The sequence below is a fragment of the Peromyscus californicus genome, unplaced genomic scaffold (assembly GCF_007827085.1).
Source record: "Peromyscus californicus insignis strain IS unplaced genomic scaffold, ASM782708v3 Scaffold_16__1_contigs__length_79575227, whole genome shotgun sequence".
NCBI classification, from domain to species: domain Eukaryota; kingdom Metazoa; phylum Chordata; class Mammalia; order Rodentia; family Cricetidae; genus Peromyscus; species Peromyscus californicus.
This window is the reverse complement of record NW_026294458.1, coordinates 66,363,521-66,375,881: the sequence shown is the minus strand read 5'-3', so window position 1 is coordinate 66,375,881 and position 12,361 is coordinate 66,363,521. Positions and strand designations below refer to the sequence as shown.

Sequence of the window (12,361 nt, the reverse complement as noted above, 5' to 3'; positions counted from 1 at the left end):
ATAATAACCAACTTTCAGTGTTGGTTATTAATCTCCTGGGTGTTGAATAACAAGCGCTTCTATTGATGAACCTCTTGATTGCCTCCTGGGTACCTACAGGGAGCATGCTTCACCAGCTTTGAGATGAGATGGAGTTAGGGATCAACTTGAGAACACCTGTGCTGAGCACCGTTCCAAGAGCTTGGTTTCAACAGAGGCTTTGAAAGCCTTTTAAGAGCTCTAACTTGGAATTTGAAGCTTCGTTAGGAAGTGACTCCCAACGAGGGACATGTTTCCAGGAGCGAAAAATACATACATTTGCTTTGAAAGGATTTTCCCCCGCCTCTTTCTCACTTTTGTGACAGATCCTGTCTAGGCTGGAACTCAAGCTCAGGAACGGTTGCCCTGTTTCACTTTTCCGTGTGGGTTTCGTGGCAGTTCTGTCCTTTCTCACCACACATACATATGTGTATACATCAGAGCAAAGCCCTGTCTTTAATTTGAGAGTCAGCCTGGTGAAACAGCCCCTTTTCTGCCCCTGGAACTCTGGCTGGGGGTGAAATCTTAGCCTTTTCCTGCTCGAGTTGGCATGAATGATTTATACAGATTCTTTCCCTTCTGTGATTCTAATTTTAATTCCAGTTTCATGTCCGTAACAGAATGAGCAACTGCAGATGTCCTCTGCGGACGCCACTGTAAAGGAGACAGACCCTCCCTCACAGTTCCTTTTCCTTTGGTTGGAGAGTGAAAATTTGCTCATGGTTATTGATCTTTAAAGGGAGTCCACAGGCATATTTCCTAGATTGTGATTGTAGAAATCAGTTCTTTACACTTGAAAATGGAGAATGTTTTCGGTGTTGAATTTAAAAGCAACTTGGTGTGTAGACTTTTTTTGTGGTATGTAATTGAACTGTGCCCAGGTGATGAGCAAACAGCATTTCTTCAGGGAAACCAAGGATGGAATAGAAATAAAATATGTCCTGTTTTATACAAGAATCCCACCCAAAGAAGAAAAAAAGTACCCAGTATTTCACCATATGAGAGGTATTCAGGCCAGTGAACCGCCTGCTTGGATGTAGAAACCAGATGGTCTTCATTAGCTGGAGACCTTAAAATGGCATAAATCCACAGATGCAGCCAAGCTATGGATCCGGGGCCCGTCTTGCCAAGCTGGATCTTTTAGCCTGGGAAACAGAGGGCTCCTTGTTCCAGCCCCTCTTAGCTGGGACTGAGTGAAGAATGTTGCCAGACTTGCTCTCTAAGGAATTTTGATCTTGATAATGAAAAGGAGAGAAAGTTCTTGGAGAAAAGGAACACCCTATTTGAAGGGCAGACAGAGAACTTGGTCCAGAGGCTGCCTCTGGGCTTCATTGTAAATTGTAGCAATTGTCCATGTGGGCTTCCACATTTTCCCTCTGCAGATTGGTCCAAGTTAAATCTGTATGTTTACCTTTATTTTAGCTGCATGGATTAAAGGGCAGCTTGTAGCGACAGTGCTTTTAGGAGAGTCCATTGCATTTTTTTTTTTTTTTTTTTTTTTTTGGTCTCTGTGTTGTGGCTTGGAAAACAACAACAAACAAACAAACAAACAAACAAAATAAAAACTTTTTTTTGCTTTCTATGATGACAAAGGTTTGTTTCCAGAAAGTTTGGCAGTGTTTCTAAGTGTAGCATTTACATTATTGCTCTAGCTCAGCGTTGGTTCTGTAAGTGGCCTCTTGCTTTTGAAGCCATGGATGAACACCCACTGTTGTAGTTGGTTATTTTGTTCATTGGCACTGGACACAGTTTTCCCATGGGAAAGTATTTCAGATTTCAGGATGCCAGTGACATACAGGCCACAAGGAGTATTTTCATATTTAGCCTCCCGCATATGCATGAACCATGAAGGACCACCTATGGACAGGGTTCTAGTCCTTAGTGTTGTCATACAGTTCTGAAAAAGTAACTTGATGGTTAAGATGAAGTGGTTATTCCACTGGGCATAGTCCCCCTTTACTAAGTTGCACCTGTTTCTTACTAAGGAGACCTGCCTGGACTCCTCACTTTCAAAACTCTCTCCCTCCATAGAAAATTACCACGTTGAACTCAATCCCCAGGGGAGTCTTTGTCCTAGAGGAGATGGGAATGGGGGGTGGGCTAGGAGAAAGGGGGGGGGGGAGAACAAGGAAATCCGTGGCTGATATGTAAAATTAAATTAAATTATAAAATTAAAAAAAAAAAGAAAGTGAGGAGTAGTTATTTTCTAGTTGACTTTGAGAGCTGGAATCTGACAGCAGATATTCTAGGATTCAAAGACTTCAATTTCATGAATGTCCATACATACGGGACATGGCATGGGATTTATTAAGCTTCTCCTGAAGACTTTATTCAGGAAAAGCAGTTTGAGTAAACCTGTCAGGACTGGCAGGGGACAGTAAGGTATTATGTTCTGTGTGGCCCCATTATCTGGTGGTGCTGCTTTCCTCTTAGCTGGATGCTGAGGCTGTATTACTTTTAGCAACCAGCCTGTTGACAGATGCAGGTGAGAATACTCTGGGTTGTCTTGTGTTAATTAACTGAGCCAAGGATGTGTTGCTTAAAACCTGGTCTTTGTAGGTGGGCTACAGGAAGAATCAAAAGGCTTCCTGTTCAGTCTGTGTGTTTGATCTAATTGTTCCAATTGGTATATCACAGCTGTTGACTGGGAAAATAGTTTTCCATGAGAAACATGGTATTTTGTTTTAAGTACACATTGGTGAAAGGTAGCAAGATGCTATATAAAGTACTTCTACAGTTCCTAGTTCAATAATTTACTATAATTTTGGAGGAACTAGAGTTTAAATTGACCTGAGCTCTGAACTGGGTTCAACTTTATGGAAATACAGCTAAAGTGTTTTCTGTGTATTTACTTTTACTGTTAATATTTGTACCAGTTGCTTTTCATGTTGCTGAGACAGAAGAACCGGCGACAAACCAACCTAAGTAAGGAAGGGGTGGTTCCGACTCTGTTTGAGGGTACCATCCATCATGGTGGGGGAAGTTGTGGCAGCAGGAAGAAGGGGGACATGAAGACTGGGGATCAGTTCATTTTCTCCTTTTTATTCTGCCTGTGACCCCAGTGCATAGGATGATGCTGTTGGTGTTCAGGGTGGGTCTTGGCTCCTCAGTTGCACCTGAGTGGAAAAACCCTCCTAGACACACCCTGAGTTACGTCTCCATGGAGATTCTAAATCCAGTTGAGCTGCTGATGAAGATTAACCACTACAACATTAAATCCCCTTGGGTAGAGAACCTGAAAAGAACAAAAGCATGTATTTTCTAGTCTAAACTCGCATTGTTGAGCTCACGACATCATTAGGTAATTCCCGGGCCATAGTCAGTTTATCTGAAGAGATGTGGAAAAGGTTACCACTCTTTGTCAGTACATACATGTGTATTCTACATATATACTTGTAAAGGTGAGAGGAAGGATGACATAGAGAGGAAATTCAGGAATCTGGCTTAAGAAAATGAAGCAGAATTTATTAGATAGACTTAAATTTAAAAAAAAAAAGTTTACAGCCAGGTAGCATGAACAGTTGTCCTGTTTTTGACAAGGACTTGACTGGCGTTAGCTTCTGGGTCTGCACAATACGAGGCCTCTCACCAGGTAATCTCAGATGGGGTATGGTGGGGGTGCTGCTGGGGCCCAGCACCTCTCTGCTGAATGGTTGATAACTGATGGACTGCTGGAGAAGGGGAGAAAGAAGACACTCTTTACCTTCATTTGTGCATCAAACTATGAGCCCAACAGGCTACAGAGGATAGTTCCGAATCCATGGCTATACAGGTGGCCCTGGTTAGTTTAAAATCAACGGGGAATAAAACAAAACAGACAGGCATGAATGTGAGGAAAGGGCTTGTAGAGAGGAAGGGGCATGATAGAAGTGGGAAGGAGATAAGAGAGGGTGGGGGTATCTTAGGGTTTCTATTGCTGTGAAGAGACACCACGACCACGGCAACTCTTATAAAGGAAAACATCTGATTGCGGCTGGTTTATGGTGTAGAGGTTTAGTCCGTTATCATCATGGCAGGAAGCATGGCAACACGTAGGCAGACATGGTGCTGGAGGAACCAAGAGTTTCTACATCTGGTTTGGCAGGCAACAGGAAGGGAGGGGGAGGGACACTGAGCTTGGCTTGAGCATTTGAAATCTCCAAGCCCACCCCCGGTGACGCTTCCTCCAACAAGGCCACACCTACTCCAACAAGGCCACACCTCCTAGTAATGCCCGTCCCTGGTAACCAACCATTCAAATCTATGAGCCTATGGGGGCCATGCCTATTCAGACTACCACAGAGGCCGAGAGTAAACAGAACACGTTATATACATGTGTGAAGGTGTCGAAGAGCAAATTTAGTCAATTAAAAAAAAAAAACAAACCTGAAAATAAAACCAAACCAAAACAAAAAAATAACCCAGTCTGGAAATACTCATCCGGGACAAGCTGGGATGGTTTTACATCTGACTGGCCTTGCTTAATGCCTTCCTCCCGAATGTACATCACCAGCTAGTGTTGTTCTGTTGTAATCGTGCATCTTCTGAAATGTGAAGGCCTCCTAGGGAAGAGAGGAGCAACAGCCCCATCGTTAAGAATGTCTTAAGCTGTGGATGGAAGTGGAGGCTAGGGACTCAGAAAAGGGGTGACTGGAGAAGAACCGGGATAATTCACCTTGACGAGAAGAGTTCACCCTTGGTAAACCAGGCCAGGAGGGACAGGTGCTAAGGAAAGCCTCCTCAGTTTTTCAGATGGGAGTCATATGTAACCTTTGAGACCATTCAGGTCAGTGGTGAGAATGTACACCAGATTCCAGGGGCTTAAGACACCAGGGAATGGGCCAGCAAGATGGCTCAGCAGGTCAAAGTGCCAACCAAGTCTGACAGCCTAAGTGTGATTTCCTGGGAACCACACGATGGAAGGAGAAGAATCACCTGCAGGTTGCTCTTTAACCTCGACGCATACGCCAGGGCAATTGTCCACACACCCCTGACCCTCACATACACAAAATCAAATTTAAAGAAGCAAGTGGAAAATGTTGGCAGTCGGTGTTTAAATCACAAGATGATTAAAGTTTCTGAGCAGTGAAAGAAGTGCCGACGGACAGCAGAGAGGTGGATTGAGTTTACTGCCTTCTTTGTAAATAGAGGTGTTCATGGAAAAGGCCATGCCCATCCCTTTGCATGTTGTTTAAGGCTGTTGTCTGACCTATAGCAATGAGGTTGTATAGTCACCAAAGAGACTGGCCCACAAGCCTGAAGTGCACACTGTCTGGCCTTTTCAGGAAGTTCTCTGACCCCCTGCTCTGGAGGGCAATCTCATGGAGGGAAGTGAGGAAGGGTTTTTTATTGCTCATTTGCTGTGTTCAGTAAAGGAACTCAGAGGCTGTGAGTGAGGAGATGGAGAAAAGCCAAATGTGTTAGTGTTTCTTGCTGTGTGACAGGTCACCTCAAACTTAATCGCTTAAAACAACAAGAAGTTACCTTCTTGTTTCAGTTTCCATGAGTAAGGAACTTAGGGGTATCTTCTAGGCGGTTCTGGCTCTGGATCTCTCTTGAAGCTGCATTCTTCTTCGGCCGTGGCTGCAGCCAAATGGGGTCGTTGAGGTGTGGGCTGTTTCCAAGGCTTGCTGGTGTGGCTCTGCAGGAGGTCTGAACTTCCTACTAGTGCCCAACAATGAGTGAACCTTAGTGTCATGACCTTGCTTTGGAAGTCACATGTCACCATTTCTGACATGCTTTGACAAATTGTATTGAATGGTGAGAAGGATCGGAATGCACATGGTCGTGATTACCAAGAAGGGGGAAGGTTCATGGGGACTTTCTTGGGCTTGACAGCCACTGGAGAGAACGTGCCATTTACATTTTCTTGGAAGAAGCAGCTGCATCTCCTGCATTTGCATTCGCTAAGGTGGCACCCATACCTGACCTGGAGTCCTGAAGAGGTTGTGAGGAACTAGAGGTGCAGGGAGATTCTGAAATTGACCATGAGACTCTTTTGATAAAATGTTTACCAACTTTGGTAAATTAAGTGTTCTGTAACTTCTCTTTAGTCAGGGATAGGATGCCCTGGTCTGCTGAGAGTGGACAGAATAAAGCACAGTGGGGAATACAATGAGGTTTTCACTGAGCACTCCTCACCTTAACCTCCACTCCAGGGCTTCACCCACAGGTGTCTGATTATGATTCGACTTTCTTTAACTCTCTTGCCATGTTATTACCCATCTGCTTATTTCAGGAAAATTGGCAAGATTTCTATTTTGCTCTGTAAGATCCAGGCACTGAATTTCCTTTATAATCCCTCAGGTGAACTGTTAAGGTCAAGTTCATAGAACATTCTTTATTGGGCATGACTTTGCATCTGCTGGAGGATGAGACTTTCAGCTTCCTGGTAGTGCTGGGAGATGGCAGGAGGCTCCTGTGGAAGACTTGAGGGGTCAAGGCTGCTCTGTAGATAGTCTGACCTTGTGGCCTCAGCTGCTGTTTGGAGGACCTAAGCACCTGGTGCTAGAGAGACACAAATTAATGTAGACAGGTCCCCACATCCTTTCCTTTCACAAGTTTAGTCCAGAGTCTGCTTATTTGTTGTCTGTTTGGTGAAAGACACAAATCCTCTGTTGTGGGCAGACAAGTAACCGGCGTGCAGATGTCATGTCACATTTCTGTGGAGAAAATTGTCTTAAACCGAAATCTCTCCATCCAGGCAGTTTGATTTTTTTCTTTTCTTTTCTTTCTTTCTTTTATCTTATTAATTTTTGAGATTAACTCAAGAATCGCCCAGGAAGGGGCTGTGGGAGTGGCTGCTGGGGGGACTTGAGTCTGGGGTGCGGCTCAGTTTGTTCAGCAGGGGTTTCACTTGGGAGTAATTACATTGGTTCTTCTTTTGATTCCTTGGTTTCTAGTTAATTCTTTTCCTTGCGTGGATTTAGTTTTCATCCCTTGCAGAACCTTTTGGATGAGAAGGGACAGATTTCAGTGCTCCCATTTAATTTTTTTTTTTTTTTTTTTTTTTTTTTTTTGTCTAACTGGGCAGGGTGGTACAGTTGTAACTCTAGCACTGGAGGCTGAAGGCCGAAAGATTGCAAGTTAGGACATTCCTAAATGGCTAATTCTCCAGTGTAATTTTCTAATAAAAACTCAGATACAAACTGGGCAATGTGGCACATGCCTGTAATCCCAGCACTCGGGAGGCAGAAGCAAGTGGATCTCTAGGAGTTTGAGGCCAGCCTGTTCTCCACAGTGAATTCCAAGACAGCTAAGGCTGCATAGAGAGACCCTGTCTCAAAAGAAACCAAACAAAAACTCCCTTGGATACAGCCACTTGCTCAGCAGTGAGGCACACTGATAACATCCTGCTGTGAGTGCTGATGTGGTAATGTAGTGTTACCTCCAGGCTTGGTCATCAAGCAGGGACTGGCCCTGTGCTGTGTGAGCAACTGCAGCTTATGAGAATGTGGATTCTTCCACGGTGTTATATTTATTTTGGAAACCCCTCTTTATTGTTGGGAGTTTTCAACAGATGTTGCGCAATCTTCTATGGGAAAAAAACCAAAGGGTTTTTGAATGAACAAATGTCCTTCAATATTCTTAATACCTTCCTTTAAATACTCTGGTGTTAAAGAATGCACTGTCTTCTTTGGGTTGTTTACTGTGTCTGCAGCATGTATGTTTCTCAACCCGATAATGCTGAAGCACAGGGATTTCTAGGTGTTGCCATCCCATTTCCTGTTCTTCTTGGAGCTGTGGATTCTGTTACTAACTAGGACTTATTTCTTCTTTCAGGTACCCACTGACGGCAATGCCGGGCTGCTGGCAGAACCCCAGATCGCCATGTTCTGTGGCAAACTCAACATGCACATGAATGTGCAGAATGGAAAGTGGGAGTCAGATCCATCAGGGACCAAAACCTGCATCGGTACCAAGGAGGGCATCCTGCAGTACTGCCAGGAGGTAAGTCCCGTGTGGGAGATGCTGCTCTTGTTGGGTCACATGCGTTCATTAAAAATATGAATTCCTAGATTTTATATGTATTTTCTCTCTAGTAGTAAAAATCTTGGTTCCTAATGATCCACTGTACCATTAATACATGTATTTGCTCTACCTTACAATTTGTACAATTACAAATTGTGCTGTTATGATCATCAATAAACTGGGTAAATTTTAAGTTTTCTTAGTTTAATATATTCTACTATGGCTGTGCAATAAAGGAAGTATTTTGGTTAAAAGTGCTAGAATTAATTGTTTTTCTTCTTTGCTCAGCCACTTCGATATATTTTAGTTCATTTATAACTGTTAATATTTTTCTAGTTTTTTTCTCTCTTCATATTGTATCTTTGAAATATACATTCATACTGATGTGTAAAAAGTACACTAAAAGATCACTTCTACTTCATCCCTTGTTGATGCACATTTTTATTCTTTTTTAAAAGTAATTTTATTTCGCATATGTGGTTGTTTTGCCTGCATGCGTATCTATGCACCACATGTGAGGCTGGTACCCAAGGAGGCACCAGAAGAGGTTGTCACAGTTCTTGGAACTGGAGTTACCAAAGTACAGTTGTGAGTCACCATATGGGGACTGGGAGTAGAGATTGAGGTTTCCTTATCTGAAATGCTTGGGCTAAAAGTATTTTGGATCGCAGAGAATTTGAAATATTTGAATGTTCATGATGAGTTAGTTGCTTTCTGGATGATCCCCAAGTGAATATGAAATTCTTACCTATTTCCTGTATGCCTCACACACACAGCCTGAAGGTCATTTTATGTAGTAATTTTAGAGTTCCTGGGATTGGGCTGCAGCCTGTCCCACGAGATCAGATGGAAATCTTCCACATGTAGATTCCGAGCAGTTCTCAAGATGTGTCTGATTTTGGAACATTTCAGATTTCATGTTTGGACTAGAGATGCCCAGTTTCCATTTCCTTTTCCTGTTTCACTAGCTCTATTGAAACAATCAACAATTGTCAACCTCTTGTCCTGTTGTGCTATACGGTCTTAGAAGTTCTCTTTCCAGCTAGTTACCTCTCTGTGCCCTTTAACTACCTACCCCAGCTTCCAGAGTACTAGTAACTACTCTCCCAATAGATTTTAAGAAAGGCTGAGACACACTCTCAATTCATGATGTAGACGTTTGTCTTTTTCTGGTGAATGGCTGCTGGCACCTGTGAATCATCACCTAAACCTAGGTTTTCCACAAATAACCACGTTTTTAAAACCTTTGAATATTGTTCCTACAAAAATTGCTTTCCTTGACTCTGGAAACAGCCCTCACTTCCTGCTACATTTAGAGAGCCCAGTGATGCCTGGGTAGCTTCATTTTCTGTTTTTGTCTGCAGTTTGTGCGGTGCTGAGCCACAGAGACCTTTTTCCACTCTAGACTGCCTGCCTATGGGTAGCCGTGGGAGAGGAGCAGGGTGAAGTCCCTTGGCCATTTCCCGCCTTTTGCAGTTTTTGTATCATTCATCTGATTTTGCCCACTGGATAAGAGACAGCTAAACTAGCCGGGCGTTTTGAGCCATTTTAATGAATTTAGTCTGTATTCTATAACAATGAAAGGTCACTGAACCTGTTTATTGGCTTAATTTTTGAAGAAGAGGAGAGACTGGGTATGAATTTCAGAGTTAGCCCTATTCTACATCAGTGTATAGAACATTCCAAACACCTTTTGTGATGGAGTCTCCCATCCCCATGCTTTACCTGCATGGTAGCACCAGCCGTGGGTACAGCTTGAGACTTGAAATGTGGCCAGTCAGATGTATACTGTTAAGACAAATGCCGTATTTCAGAAATTTAACATTAATAAAGACCTAAAATATAGGTTTTATTTTTAAATGAGTATGTTGTGAGTACCTATTAAGGGTGTCACAAGGATGTTACAGGGAAGCTATATGGGATTAAAGTTGAAATCACCCCTTTATACCTGTCTGTGGTTCCACTCAGCAGTACCCTTGCCTTGTCCCATGCCACAGTGACGGGGCTGTCATCAATGCATGATCCTGTCATCCGAGAAACAAGAGGGAAAGAGAGTTGGGAGTCCCAACAGACTTCCCCTCAGAACGTTACTGGTGGTTTTGACTCAGAGTTCTTTGAAGCCTTTAAATCACAGCTTTCCGACTGGGTGTGGTGGCTCACTGCTCAGCCTTTAGCCATACAATGAGATCTTGTCCCAAAAGAACAGAGGAGAGGAATAGAGAGAGGTGGCTCAGCAGCTTAGTGCACTTGTTGCTCTTTCAGAAGACACAGGTTCGATTCCAGGCATTCATGTGGTGGCTCAGAACCATGGATACCTCCAGTTCCAGGAGATTAGATACCATTTTGTGGACTGCGTGAGCAGCAGGCACACGTCTAGTACATAAACATACGTGTGCTGTAAAATAAGTAAATGTAAAAAGAATCTTTAAGAGAAACAAAATAATCTTATTAAAAATATTTTAATGCATGGAGATGATGTAAGAGCCAATGGTTCGGTCTTCTTCTTCTTTGAAGCAGACACCACTGGATGCTAAGGATGCCCTCCACATAGACCCTCTTCTTAACAGGGCCATGCCTCATGGTCTGAGGGCTATAAAGACTAACAAGGCGGAGTTCATGATATTGCCTGCAACCCTTGCTTTTTATTGTTAGCAAAGCTCGTCTCTGGGCCAAGTATTCACTCCTTTTACCCATTTAGTGACGCTTCTGGAAAGGAGCCTGGGGAATAGACCTTGGGGAATTGCAACATTTAAGGAGAACAAAGAGAAAGCTATGAAGTGGCCAGAGACAGGCTAAGAATGAACGTGTGTCACGTGGTCGAAGACAAGCTAAGTTAATTGCTGAAGACAGGAAATGATGAGACCGCAAGTCGGGTCAAAATGGAGAGGGACTGAAGTATAATTTTTAACAAGGTCAATTTGTGCCTCTCATGCAAAATGACCACGTGCCAAAAGAGTGTTTTCAGCTCACTTATTGAAGAGAGAGGAGCATAAGCTTTTAAACCTGGTCCAGGCTAACTTGGGTAGACTTCTTAGCACGTTTCATTGGCATGGCTGTGAATAGGAATCATCTGGCATAGTTTCCATGAAGCAGGAAACACTGGCGTTACTCACAGTGTCCGAGTATCAGCAGTATCTGTGCCTATAGGACTGTAAAACCGCCATTCATCTCTAAACTAGTCAGAGCAATGTATCCCCCAAATCAAATCATCTTTCACCTGCTACTTTGGAACCCGGACAGCCACATCTATCTATCTGCCTTTGGCTGCTTGGATACCTCCCTTTACTAGGCGGGATGGCTGTCTTTCCTTCTTTTCTTTTTTCTTTCTTATTTTTTGAGAGCATTTGTTTTGACAAATCTCAGGGCATTACTGATAGTAGGGGCAGGTCTAATTGCAGTAGTTGCTACAAGAATGACTGACATAAACAAGTGGTAAAGATAAATGTGCAGTCCCAGAAAAGACCTAGGCAGAGAGCTTGAGACAAACCAAGGCAAAGGAAAATCTCCTTGCTTTAGTTTGTTGGTGGTGGTGTTTTTCCATTTTCATTTTTGTGTGTTGGCTTTCTTTTTAGTGAGGGCAACTTGAGCCAAAGGAAGCCGAAGCAAAATCATGAGAATAGCTTTCCATCCAAAAACTCAGGTGTCTGTGTGGGAGGAAGCTGGGTGGTATGTTGGACACAGCTGTACTTCCCAGTACTTGGGGGGGGGGCGGGCTAAGGCAAGAGGATGACAAGTTAGAGGCCAGACTTAGCTCCGTAGTGAGATTCTGTATCCAAAGAGGGAGTGGGGTGAGCTGGAAGACCCAGAGGTGAAAGGAGGCTCAGATTAGTTGAGGCCGGAGGGTTTTGGAAAGGGCAAAGAATGGTCCCCTTTTCCAAGAAAGGGTTAACTAGGTTAAAACTCTGTTGGCCAGTGACAAGACCTACTGAACAGCAGCTCATGTGTGTGGAGAAGGTTTTGTTTTCCTCGGGGGGGGGGGGGGGGGGGGGGGGGGTGGGGGGGGGAAATGCTGCGGTGACTTACAAAGCCAAGGAGGCAGGCCTGGGAACCGAGACCTAGAATTTCCCGAGTCATATTTCCCGTGTTAATGCTGTTCTTTGTCCTGTGTTTACTCCTTTCCCCTGCTAAAAATGGGCACCCCTGGGGGCTCAGGAAGGTAGAAAGTTGGCAGCCAGTGCTGCTGGGAGTGACATCCCAACCTTGTTTTGCTGTTGTGCATTGTAATTCCAGGGAGGAGGGACTCTGAGTGGCTTCACGTTGACCACACAGGGACTTGGCACCTGCACCAGGGTACTTACCCATGTGGCTGTGTGGTCTGGCAGCCCACAAGGCATGGAAAAGTGGCCGCTAACAGTAGACAGAGAGGAATGCACAAGGCCAAATAGAATGGCTA

At 43.8% G+C, this 12,361-nt stretch overlaps 1 protein-coding gene across 1 annotated transcript in view; it reads left to right on the top strand.

The window, feature by feature from the left end:
• App (amyloid beta precursor protein) overlaps positions 1-12,361 on the top strand; it is a 219,551-nt gene that overhangs the window by 53,393 nt on the left and 153,797 nt on the right. The window contains 1 exon segment of the mRNA XM_052741067.1: positions 7,780-7,947. Within this exon segment, the coding sequence (XP_052597027.1) occupies positions 7,780-7,947 (168 nt within the window).